General features: G+C 42.1%; 1 protein-coding gene across 7 annotated transcripts in view; it reads right to left on the bottom strand.

Moving 5' to 3' along the window:
• Nucleotides 1-13,753, bottom strand: part of DPF3 (double PHD fingers 3) — a 165,174-nt gene that overhangs the window by 85,741 nt on the left and 65,680 nt on the right. For all 7 annotated transcript variants that reach the window (XR_011337535.1, XM_069858299.1, XM_069858300.1 and 4 more), the window contains exons 2-3: nucleotides 12,077-12,237; nucleotides 6,980-7,087 (exon numbers count right to left, since the gene is read on the bottom strand). Coding sequence is in view for 6 of the 7 variants with exons in the window: in XM_069858299.1 (XP_069714400.1) it covers nucleotides 6,980-7,087; nucleotides 12,077-12,237 (269 nt within the window). In the remaining variant the exon portion in view is untranslated. The remainder of the gene's footprint in view (nucleotides 1-6,979; nucleotides 7,088-12,076; nucleotides 12,238-13,753) is intronic.

Raw genomic sequence — 13,753 nt, 5'->3', positions numbered from 1 at the left:
ACTAGATCAGGCTGCTCAAGGCCCCATCCAACCTAGCCTTGAACACATCCATGGATGGGGCATCCAAAGCTTCCCTGGGCAACATGTACCGGTGCCTCTCCGCTCTCACAGTGAGGAAATTCTTCGTTGTATCTAGTCTAAATCTACCCCTCTTCTGTTTATGCCATTCCCCCTTGTCCTACCACTACAAGCCTTTGTGAACACTCCCTCTCCAGCTTTCTTGTAGCCCGTTCAGGTAGTGGAAGGTCGCTATAAGATCTCCTCAGACTTTTCTCTTCTCCAGGCAGAACAACCCCAACTCTCTCAGCCCATCCTCACATGGGAGGTGCTCCAGCCCTGTGATCATCCTTGTAGCCTCCTCTGTACCCGTTCCAACAGCTTCATATCCTTCTTATACTGAGGATTCCAGAACAGGACACAGTACTCCAGATGAGGTCTCACAAGAGAGGAATAGAGAGGCATGATCTTTAAGACCCTTCCAACCCAAACTATTCTATGATTCTATGAAAATTCTCCACCCTCCCTGTCACAGAAGGTCAAGATTTTTAAAATTTTTTGTTGTTTACTCCTACGTGAGGTGCCAAAAACAAAGTCTGGTGGGAATGGGTGAAAATGAGATCTGCTCTACCTCAACCAGAATCACTAAGTTCTTTGACATGAGCCACGCAGCTTTTTGAGCCATGAAGCTCCCCACCGTCTACACTCAGTGCTGCCGTTTGACCTCATGTTTGCCTAACATATGACCTAAATACCCCGCAGGACGGCTGCTTTGGCACCACCTACTAAAATCAACCCCTGCTTCTAGCAAGTAATAATTTAAAAACAGGCTATTCCTGCCACAGAGCAGAACTCGCCGAAGCGCCTTCTCCAGCCCCGGCGCCCCCGCAGGCGCCGCTCACTGCGCCCTCTGCCGGCGCCAAAAGACAAAGCACTTAAGAGTGCAGAAGCACTTGAGTAAAAAAGCAGATTAAAAAAAAAGAAGAAAAAAAGAAAAAGCAAAACAAAAAAAAAACGCAAACCTCATAAAAAAAAAAAAACCAGACAAGAAACCAAAACATTTTCATTTCAAGATTTGGAGAGAAAACAGCAAAAGTCACAGAAGTCGGTAAGAGGCTGTTCAACTCCATCTAACACCAGGAATCTAGACCAAGCCATCACAGTAACCAAAGTTGCTCCTGTCTGCTTGCTGTTACGTCCTATCTGCCTCAAATTTAGGTTTCATGACAGCTGAGAGAGTTGGGCTGAAAGGCTGTTGAGTTGGGGTTGTTCAGCCTGGAGAAGAGAAGGGTCCGAGGAGCTCTCATAGAGACCTTCCAGTACCTGAAAGGGGCTACAAGAAAGCTGTGGAGGGACTGTTCACAAAGGCTTGTAGTGATAGGACTAGGAGCAATGGCTATGAATTGGAGAAGGGCAGATTTAGACTAGGCATAAGGAAGAACTTCCTCACTGTGAGAGTGGTGAGGCACTGGCACAGGTTGCCCAGGGAAGCTGTAGATGCCCCATCCCTGGAGGTGTTCAAGGCCAGGTTGGATGGGGCCTTGGGCAGCCTGATCTAGTGGGAGGTGTCCCTGCCCATGGCGGGGGGGGGGAAATAGATGGCCTTTACAGTCCCTTCCAATTCAAACCATTCTATGAAATGTTTATAAAAGCCATGAATAATTAAAAAAAAACCCACACACAAAAAACTAAAATTGGCTCTACAAAAAAAAAAGGATCTTTGGTAAATTCACATCTGCAGAAAACTGTCAGAATCTGACCAATCAATACATCGATATTAGAGTGCCCTTCAGGAACCTGAATTTTACAGATGTTCTCTCATTCTGCCAGTTTTGATCCCAAAACAGTCTTAATGGATCTTAAAGAGGAGCCATAGGCAGGTTTGACAGTACAACAGGAACCTACCCTTTAATCACAGAAAAGTCTCCATACATGTTCAATAGTAGCAATGTTTTTCATTAAGAAAAGATGTGCCTTTTCTTACAGTGTTCACAATGAAACACAACCACTGCCTTGTAGCACTGACCAAGAACCAACATACGATTGTGTAGAAATTGTTGAAATAAAAAGTGAAAGTAGACAATATTAATTGGCCTATCTGAGAAAGATGATAAGAAGAAATTCTCATGAAATTAGTGTTTTGAATTACTTTCAGGCTTTAACATCTTTGGGTGACACTAGACATCGCCACCAGGGAAAGAAAAAAGAATACAGAACTAGGAACAACTAAGATTTCTCTGTGTTCTTGGGTTCGCTTTCCAGATCTATCATAAACCACCAGTTAAACCTTCATAGAAGTAGTTTATTATCTTTGTCACTCATTTCACCATTTTGGAATCGAAGTACTTCCTTTACTATTTCCTGTATATTCAGACTGTAAGATTTGTTATAGTATGTGATTATAGCAGAGAGCACAAGAAGCCATCACAATGACCCCCAGGATGATGATCCAACATGGTGCTTGAGTCTCTAGATACTACCACATAAGTGATACTAATGTGAATTCTGTCCTTCACTTTTAATTTCACCTTAACTATATCTTGGTGAAGTGCCCCATCTTAAAAGTGCACAGACCTCCACAGACACGCTGAGCATCCTTCCACAAGAGCCAGGGCCACTCATCACTTCTCAGGAGAAAAACAGTACTTTGTACAATCATACACAGTCTCTACAAGGTAAATTGAGATGATTGAAAGAGATAATAGCTTATTTGTAAGGGTTCCATTCATCAACAAGCATGCCTACATAGGTATATCCTATATGTCAGATTAATAACAGATTAAGAATTGTTTAAGTGGCATCTAAAAAGCTATTATCAGATATGTTATCTGTTATGTGCTTTCTTCAAACAGTTCTGCCATGGTTCATCATAGCAAATGAAAAATCATTTTATTTACTTTTACCTCCTCAACAGCTGGTTAAAAAAAAAAAAAACAAACAACAGACAGTAACACAGGACACCACCTCAATCTCACCACAGTAACAGCACGCACTAACTCTACTCCATACACTCCAAATGGGTGGGAAGGTTGTATGCTCATGACATCACTGTTGGCTTTCAGTCCAAAACTAAAGGACAGCACTGAACTGAGGCAAAAGCTTTCCAGTCATATTCTTTACACTTAGCATAGCACGTGAAATAAAAGTTCTGTGTGCATGCATGTATGTGTCTATATTTAGCCATCTTGTAAAATTGAAGTAGGACACTACTAAATTAAATTCCACCAGAGTTTCTGGCCATACACACCCTATCTGTCCTCATCTGCATAGCTGCAGTGCTTGTGTAATACCTGACTGTCAGCAGGGGTTACCATACATAATACCACTTCCACAATATTGAAATCTGACCCAACACAAAATCATAATACCACCCAGTACCACAAAACCACTAGGTATTTAGGCCAATGAGCAATTAAGATTTCCAGGGGCCTTGGGTATAATCAGGGATCTCTCCCATTTCTCTCATCTTTCCAGCTGCTCTGATATTACTGAGGGCCAGAACCCTAGTGCTTGCCATCATGACACCTGCAGTTCAAGGTTGTGGTAGGAGAGTTGGGAATTCTCCTTCTTCACCCATTCCACTGGAAGAACAGGATTAGGTTTTGGTATTACCAAGTATGAAACTCTCACTCACTCACTGAACTATGTCGTGCACTACCTAAACGTGCAAGGTACCAACACTGTAAAAGTAGGCTGTAACTATAAAAACTATGTTATTACTGAATGATTAATTATACCCTTAAACTGCTAGCAAGACAATAGTTTGATTCTATTTACTGATCAGCTGATGCCTAGCTATGACTTACCAGAACAAAAATCCTAGGTGCATCTATCTCTTGAATTATGCAGAAGTCTTGAACTTCTGGATACAACTTACTGTTCTAATGAGCCACTCCAAAAGCTCAGATGCAGTCCAAGCAAGTATTCACCGATCCCACTGACTACTAGATTGGAAGCTCTTGGAGCTAAGATCCCCTTCTGCATTTGTTACAGCAGCGGTCTTACAAGAAGTATGTCTAAACAGTTAACAAACATAGAACAGAATAAAACTAAGGTTTAGCCCTAATTTGATGTTGTAGAATTGCATTACTTGCATATGTTACATAAAAGATAACTAATTCAACAACCTCCTATATTAAAAAAAAAAAAAAGCTTCTCACATATTAACTCCAGACAATTACTCTCCAGCTGAGGTACTCTACCTCTCAGCCACAATCAGGTTGTCCAAGCCCTAGGTGAAGTGAAACTACAGAACATTTAGGTTATTTTTTTTTCCAAATTTATTTCACATGTCCAGCAGTTGTCATCTCTGTGCCTTCTAAGGCATCTTAAAATACTGCATCTTTGCCCACCCAGTCATCTAAAAATACTGCATCTTTGCCCACCCAGTCATCTAATGTTTCACTGAGGAATACAGATATCAGCATTAAGTAGTTCCCTAGGTTCAGCATCAGGCTTTACCACAGTGTCTCCTTCCCAAATGTACAGTATTTCTGCTGGCCATGTTTAAAATAAGTTACACTATGTTTTTTCTCAAATTGTCAAAAGCTACCATTAAAGATGTTATACTTTCGAATCAGAAAAGGGAAAAATCATGCTCATCTACTGAGTCTATTCTGAACATGAACAGACAGAATGAAATTATTTTGTGGTCTAACTGATAAGGGAAGTTAATCACTAGATAGCAATTGGTTGGAAAATACATTTAAATGGTAGAGCAAAACAATATAACTTGCCTCATTTGGCTGCCACCGGCAATGCAACAGAAGTAGCACTCCTGAGTTGCAGAAGAGATGTTCATACCAAGGAAAACACGAGAGAGACAGACATGCAGAGGTCTCTTTATCTGATAACTTTGTGGTAATTGCCTTTCATGCCCTGTGGCATGTAGGATGCACTAATTTGGCATTCAGTGAGTACAGCAAAGAAGCATAATGCAAACAAAGAAGAGTCAAACTCTACACTATTGCTTTACCTTACTAAATTATCAAGGCACAGCAGTGTTTGGATCATCATGAAGTCTGACACAGCCACCTCTGTGGGCCAATATTATCCTCTTCCTAGAGCCCAATCTTATTTCCATCAGTGTACCTGGCTGATTTCACCAATTCTTTCTGAGCAGCCCTCCTGTGAGGTATGGTTCTGTTTGCTGGCTGAGAGTTTGCTCTTGGTTTGGACCCCAGCCCACTGGTTACAGGCATTTCTTCTTCTTGTCTAACTGCCTGCTGACATCTCCTATATTGAAGGTAAGGAGCTGTCAGGGTTTAGACCCAGCCAGCTAAATTTCAGCAGCTAAAACCATGCAGCTGAGCTCCTAAAATCCCTTTTTCCCGCTACACTGCAGAGAAAAGGGAGAGGGAAAAGAGAGGAAAAAGACTTGCAGGTTGGAAAGTAAAACCACAGCTTTAATGAAATGATAACAAAAATAATAACAATGAAAATAATTAGAAAGTTATAAAATATATACAAATATATGAGATTGCACCCCACCTCACCCCTTCGATGACTATATGTCACCACAAATACTGTAGAGCAGACATGAGGGAACGGGTCCATGGCTAGGAGGGAGCTGGACTCCGGAGCTGGGCTCAGGAGCTGGATTCAGGAATGCACAGATCTGTGATCAGGAACAACCAGTCAGACAAGGTCCTCACTGGATGTTGGCCACCGCGGAAGAGAGAGAGACCTTTGTGATCCATCAAATTTATACTATTACGTATATGGGATGGAACATTCTGTTTGTCAGTTTAGGGTCACCTGCCCTATTCGCCCCTCCTCACAGGTGCAGCCCCTTTTCTGCCAGCTTGAGGACCTCGTTGGTTAAGTAAGCATTGACCTTTTTGCGTATCAATGCCCTGTGTTACCACTTTGGAAGAAGAACACTGTCTCAAAAACATGCAGTTATCTTTCAGAGAATGAAGTTACTTACAGCAACAGAGTTAGTCACAAAATTGACTCTAATTTACCTCAAACAACAACAGGAGCCTTCAAAAACTGTTTTGACCAAAATCAACAGAAATTTTGCCTCTGATCTTACTGGATTTAGAACTTGTCTCTATTGCACCTTCCTCTCTCTTCACCAACTACTGCTTAGAAGCAAAGTCACTAGCATTACCAAGCATAGCTCAGTTCCCAGGCAGCTTCTTCTGACAAACAGGTTTTTTAAACATTTTTAATTTACATTTTTGGGCTTTTTCCTGTACTTTTGGTACTGGCAGTGCCTCACCTCTTAAAAACCCCATACAGCTGTGAGGACATGTGTTGCCTCTTTCTCATAATAGCTGACCCCAAAGACAACAAGCCTTTATTACTAACTGCAGGGAAGAATGCACAACATGATGCTCCACCTAACACAGTTGTAGCTCCTCCACATCTGCTTTACAGCCAGTCATTCCACATACAGACTCATCACTTTATGTAGTTTAATTGTAGGGGGAAAATACCAAGGACAACCAGAATGAAAGAATGGACTACGGTACACATTCAGGCATAAACACCTATACAAATATGTCACTAATTTTTATTAATTGCTGTTTATAATCCATTCACACCCCTGGTCCCCAGCCTCATTATGAAAACTCTCACCAGTGTACTGTTCCACAAACACTATGGTCTTTTTCACAAGGATTAGACAGCAGATGCCAGAGTGAGATTCTGTATTAATAAGACATTGAGGCAATAACAAGTAATACATTGATCCTTTACATTCTTATGAATTTGCTAATAGAGGCCAATTTTCATCCCTATGGAAGCTCCCATTGCATACAATACAAGTTGTATACTTTTCTGTAAGGGATGAGTTGAGTGCAGAGGGTTTATGGTTATTGTTACAGCAAATTAAATAAGACACAACAGAACTAAAGGGAAATGGTTGGAGAGGGGCAAAGATGAAGTCCAGGTTCTAAATGCCAGATTTGCATGTATGCCAGCTGCTCTGCAGCACAGGAGAGAGGGAGAAAGAGAGAAGCAAACAAATACTTACCAGGTTTAATTTCCAGCAGCTTCAGCCTGGAATCCTCAGGGGGATGCAAACGCCTCTTTTTGCGCCAGCAACGTGCTGGGTATGTGTACAGCTGACCTGGGGCCAGGCCTGAAGATTAAAGGCAAAAAATAAATGTAATACCATTTTAGTTTGCAAACCACAAGCACTATCTCCAGCATCTTTGTTCTTGCCCTTCCAGCATCTCCTTGTTGAAGGGTTCAGTCCTAAATCATGAGGCAGAACTACATACTCAAGGCATCCAGTGCTCCTGAGGCTCCTCAGCTCCTCTCAGGAACAGGCCTACAGAGAATCTAAGTCTCACTTATACACTTCACTCAGCTCACTGAAACCAGAGTTGCACATAAATAATTTGTGATTTCTTCAGGGTAAATAGAATTTCAGACTCTCATGGGTCACAAGGGTGATGCCTCCTCCACAGGCAGAGAAAGCCCCTTGGGAGAGAAGAGATGAAGTTCCGACACGCAAACCATAAGGCCCTGATGCACAAAGCAGCTCAGGAGATTTGCATCTTTCTAGTGGGAGCAAACCAAGATCCATGAGATCTGGCTACTTTGTGGTTTTGCTTAATTTCTGAACTTTGAAGATAGATTTTTCATTCTGGTTATTACCTCCTCATGCTAACATCCTGAATGAGGAAGGAGATACAGCATTAATGTTTATGTTACTTCAAGCTCCATTGAACCCCATTTGGCCTCACTGGCTTCTGAACTGCCCTGGTTCTCCTGACAGACACCTTTTAGCCAACGATGAAGCAACGCTTTACTCTCTTGTATTCAGAACACAGCAGGACTTTCTGAATGCATAGCTACTAGGGGCACAGAAGCACACTGCCAAGTGCTTCAGAGTATCCTAAGCTGCCCCAGATATTCATGACAGAGAAATAACCAGCAAGGCACAGAAAAGTTAGAAGAAATTCACTCTCCTTTCTGCTTCCCCTGCCCTCTTCACCCCCCAATTCTGCTTTAGCTCTTCTGTCTTCCTGCTCTTTCTGTTAGTCTTGAAGGGGCTACAGAACATGACTGCAATTCCAGGTTCATTTCCCTTAGAAAACAGGTAAGATCACATAAGATTGAAGACAGAAGTGGTGTTACCATATCTGAGACTGTACCAACAATGAACAGCTGGACAACATCAAGGCGGGGACAGTAAAGCAGAACAGCTCAAGGGAAGCAGGATGGCCCAGGAGTTCTCAGCCACCCCTTCTGAAGCAGCCAGGAAAGCGTACCAGCTTGGGAATAAAACTGACTCACTGAACCAAATAAGGATAATGACAAAAGCAATATCCTGTTACTTGGTGGGAGGGGTAGGGATGGGGAAGACACAACAAAATAATTCATCTCAAGAGAATGGGTTAATCAAATTCTGCAAGTGAAGCCTAAGCTCCTGGTTTGAAATATTTCAACTGCTAGGAATGCCAGTTCAAATCCCAGTACTCTCCATCTACTTCCAAGGCCTTCATGCATAAATGGAGTATCTACAGCACACTGCCTGGGTATGGCCAAGCAATGAAGTATTTGTAGAGATCCTGGCAGTTTCAGAGCACAGAGTGCTACTGATCTGGGCTTTTCATGCCCTTCTTTCATTGCTGCACAGCTTGCTGGGCATCATGCCCACCCCAAGAAGGATATGTTTCAAAGTAGGGCATTTGGAACTCATTTGGGAATAAAACTGTGAATAACTTGTACTTCTACAGTGTTTGGACATATTCTTCATGGCATTTTGCAAACTAACCTCTGAAAAATATTGCTTTTATGATGAGGTGGATAGTGTGTGGCTCTGGTCTGAGTAATTAAAGAGGTGGCGGCAAAAGGTTTCATCCTTTCACAGCATGTCCTATGCAAGAATTCACTCACAAGATTGAAATGGAGGTTGCTAGACCAAAGCACTAGGACAGAGAATCGGCCCTCTATTACACAGGCCTCCACAGAGAAGTAATTTGAATGAAATAAGCACCACAGCTTTGAGCATTTGTCTTGGACAGAAAGGAGTAGGGAAACTAATGAAGTTTTGGGGAGTATCTATTAATGTGGGTTCAATTATTAAGTGTTCTTATACAAATTAGCAATTCTGGATTCAGCCTGGACAGTAAAGGCAACCACAAATGCTACAAACCCAACAAGAAACAAAGCAGGTATCCTTGAAAAGACAGAGGTGGGAAATCGTCTTCCCTAAAGGACATATACCCCACTTTAGGTGGCAGTTAGATCAATAAGAGATGGATGATCCAACGTGTGCTGGCTCAAACGAAGTGTGGATCTTTGATTTTTTACACAAAGGAGGGGCAATGAGGAAAGGGTCATCCCTAAACACTTTAAATCTAGCCCCTTCACAGTCCATCTTGCAGCACATACGGAAATAATGCATATACAGGTCTTACTATCTTCAGTCCTGGCTCAGTTGTCTCTCCCTCTGATACCTTATAGGGCAACCAGAGAAGGTTCCAACCATTTGCTTATAGAGGAAATAGCAGAACCTGCAGTGAGTTATGTTGTTTATCTCATTAGTGTAGGAGAGTCATAACTCAAAGCTAGTGTGAAAGGCCGGGGAGGAGGGGAAAAGAAGGAGGGAGTTATGTGCAGTACTGTGTGAAATTAACCCTGAACTGTTTATCATGAGATGCAGTTTTCCAACTCCTTTAACAAAGCAGACAGCAAGAAACCACGTTAATGTGCTGAGATCGAGACTCTCCTCTCTGTTTTTCAAGCCCTCTGTAAGTGAAAAGAGGTCCTGGAGTTTTGCCATTTGTCTTCATACAGTTTTTCAGGTTAGGGATAGTAAATGGCAGTGAATACAGCACACAAGACAGATACCATGGTGGCTGGCAGAGAATTTTCAGAGCCCTTCAGTATGGGCATAATCACATTGTATAGCTTGAAAACAGGCGTGTTAAGACTGCAGAGGGATGCCTTGACCCACCATAATAATGCAAGAAATAGATGATGCAAAGACACCCAAGTGAGCACTAAATGGGCTAATAAAAATCAAGACAGAGGAGAGCAAATATGGGGGAGGAAGCCTGCTTCATTTCACATAGATTATTCTAATTCAAAACAACAAATGCAACAGATTTGGTAGCCAATGCAGATGCAGCAGGCTTGTTTCACTGGAGACTCTCTGTGAAGAACGTTTCACCATTAGTCCCCACTGCAGACCTGCAGGAGAAATGCCATTGATCTCCTTTTGTAGGGCAAGCTGCCAAACAGTTCACTATCAGAAGCGAGGAAAGAAAAAATCGCACAGTGAATTTGCTCAAGTTAGTCCAGAGACCTTGTGGCTGAGAAAGGCAAAGTATTAAGACCTCTTGGTTCCTGGTGTGATGCTGTAACACTGTTATGATGATTTCTTCTGTAGGTGCAGAGACACCACTGAGACCCATACAAGATTACCTATGTCTCTATTTGTAGCAGATGCTCTTGCCAAAACATTATTTGTGGATACAGTGAGTGTACACCTGTTACGACTATATTTAAAAGAATAAAAATATCAGCACCTTACTCATAACCAGATGTTACAAGAACAGAAATTCCTTGGGTAAATGGATTAGACAAAAAAAAAAAATCTCTTAGGAATGGGGAATTTTCAGCTGACAAAAAACCAACTGTGGTCATAAAGCAACCTACAAAAGAAGGGTTGTCCCAAAGCCTCAGACAACTCCCAGCTTGTAAACCACATTCAGCGATCCCAGTTCACCCTGGTTGTTTTGGCAGCTGAAACATTCTCAGGGTATTTTTAATTCTGGTAAAACACCTGTTGTCTCCTGCACCAGAAGTGGCTGCATTTTACTGTAGAATAAGTTTTCAGACAGTACTGTCAGACAATACTAAATCTACTTTGGTTCCTTCCCTCAGTACATCCAAGAAAAGATACGGAAACTTTCAGAGGCAGCAACTGCTTTCTTAGTCTGCTCCCAGGAAGGAAGGGAAATATCCTATGAATTCTTCCACTCCCCCTCTTGCAAGCTGGCCCGTGGAGGAGGCAAGAGCAGGCTACATTTTCCTGTAGTTCTAGATCTGGAGTTTTGAGTATTTCTTCAGTATGGTTTACAGGAAATGGCATGTGTATATGCACACATGTGCATGCTGTGCTTCCAGTGCCCATGCAGCCTAGCCACCTCTCTGCCTGGATTCTCTGGTTTGTACTGGAGAAAAAAAAAAAAAAAAAAAAAAAGAAAAAAGAAAAAAAGAAAAAAGAAAAAAAGAAAAAAGAAAAAAAAAAGAAAAAAGAAAAAAGAAAAAAAAGAAAAAAACCCCACAATAGTAACCTGCTGTCAAAATCTTTCCCCTGAGCTAATGGTAGGTTAGATAGATTCTGAGCCATACTCCAGCAAAATTCTCACTGGAATTTCAGGAGGATTTCTGTCTGATTTCTGTCTCCAGGTTTTGAACGGGTGACTGTCCTTTGCCTTTCAAATAAGGATTTCAGATGGACTTACTCTAACAAAGGGAAGACTTACCAAAGTTTACAAAAATAACAGTGCTCTTTTCTGTTGAGCTTCACTGAGCTTTGGAACAAGCATTAGCCAAAGCCTTTAGGGACATATACCAACTTCTTTCTGTACCTGAGGAGACTGGCTCCAGAACTGATATCCAAGTAACTTGTCCAAAGCAGAACCAGGAATTACAGGTATATTTGTAACCATCAGAACAACATTCATTCCAATAACTGGACTCTCCTATATTTTACCTCAGATTTATATCCTTGCCAATATAATTCCTTATTTTCAGCATTCATCTAAGAAACTCCCATGTCCATCTCTCCACCCTGAAGATAATTCCAGTCCTGCTTAGAGCAGGGTGTTGTGTCTTCTGCTACAGATTGGGATCAATAGCATTAAAAGAGATACAATGATGCAGCCTTAGAAACTAGGTGTCAGGCACTTCTTTGGGAAGAGAGATAATAATTAGGATGAGCTCTCTGTAGTTACTAAAGAAAATCCCCTGCAGGCACAGAGGTTTAGGCAGCTTCTCTTCTGTGTGGCCAGTAGCAGGTTTGAGCTCTTATTAATTAAACCCCATGAGGGCTCAGTGGCCAGATCTCCATACATGCACATGCATACACAGACACAATGCTACCAACCTGGTCCCCTGTGCCTCTTCTCCATCCAGATGTAGCAGTTGTTCTGAGCTACCCCAGTTTGCGAATCCAGGAAGGGAAGGCGAACGCTTCGCTCAGCACACAGCCGAGAGTTGTAGCTGCGACAGTGCTCAATTGCTTCTTTGTAGAACTGGTCCCCAAGTCTGCCAAAAGAGACAAAGCAGAGCATAAGAACGATTTCACTGGCTCCTCAAAGAAGGCTACAAAAGAGGGGACATAAGGTTGGTTTAAAAATGGACAAGCAGCAAAACTTTCCCTGAACACGTGCAAAGCTTGCTGACATGAGACTCTGCTGAAGCAGATCATGCAGGAAATGCCACGAAAAGATCAGGCTCTCAGGAACTCGACACAGATCTTTTCAGTAGTGACATAGCTACTGAATGAGCAAATGATGCAACCACACTGGTCTATGACCCTGGGTCAGGCAACGTATACACCACAGTGACCTCATTCTATTATTTCTCTTCCCCTGTAGTCTGTCCAGCCAATTCAGCAAACCAGTAATTTCAGACCTATGTTACAGCAACTCCTGCAGTATATTTTGAGCAACCAGAAAGACAGCCAAGTTCAGAACAACTTCATTCCAGCATTTCTGGTGTCATAAAGGCCATAAGAGTAAAGGACATAGTCCCCACATTGTGTGCTTCTGAGGCATGAAAACACACCCCTTAACAACTAGGGGCATATTTGCAATGGTCAGTCTAGATATTTTGTCATAACACTTCCACAGTCTTTCACAGTCAAGCCTGAGGCACCAACAGCAGCAGGCAACAACAGCAACTGGTAAGACCCAGCATGTCAAATATTGCTTTCCTCTAGATACCAGTGGGGAGAACCGTTCTAAAGACAATGTCATTACTTCATAAATAACTACTTGTCCAAAAATTCTGTAGAATCTTCATCTTCCCTTCAGAAACATTTAAAACTCTGCCTACTGGAGATTACCAAAATCCCCCCTCCAAATTATTTTTACAGGGAAAAGCGTCAAAGTAGAGCTACCCTGAGGACACAAAACAGCTGGAGCACTGCAAAGTAGGTGGGTTACACTGCTAAACCTCATTCTTGATCTATTGTCAAGGTGAAATTCAATCGTGACATGAATATCTAGGAAAGCTACCCATTAGGGGTAAGTTCGTCAGAAAATAGGAGTAGAGTGAAATACAGCATAACTTGCTCTGACTCTGATATTCATTACTGTGGGAAAAAAAGTGTATACCTTGCACAGCAAGGGAGCTAAAGGGATGCATGCACAGAGACAAAAGAGGCTCCCTTTCCTTTTCTATTAGTCATTTTCTCCACTACCCTCTTCCATAGGAACAACTAGCATTTTAAAAGCATACTCCTTTTGCACATTTCTGAACATCAAACCAGTGCAAATTGCTCTGTTTTATTATCTCTCTCTTTTATCTGACTCAGGTCTTTCATGTCAATCCTCAGTTGCCCCTTATGACTTACATGAAGGCTGCACTCTTTTACCCCAGGCTGTACTGGCCCAATATTCTCTCACTGACATGGGCTCAGGGAAGAACACAAGAGCAGGGCAATACAGAGGGAGGTACCTCTAACTCTCCCTTCTAACTTCTGATGATCAGAACCCACCCAACGTTGGGGATGTTATGATTAGTAGACCTTGATGAATCTTTCTTCCATTAATTTATC

Source organism: Phaenicophaeus curvirostris, chromosome 5 (genome assembly GCF_032191515.1).
Source record: "Phaenicophaeus curvirostris isolate KB17595 chromosome 5, BPBGC_Pcur_1.0, whole genome shotgun sequence".
NCBI lineage: Eukaryota > Metazoa > Chordata > Aves > Cuculiformes > Cuculidae > Phaenicophaeus > Phaenicophaeus curvirostris.
Note: the sequence above shows the minus strand (reverse complement) of the source record. Positions and strands in the feature narration are given on the sequence as shown.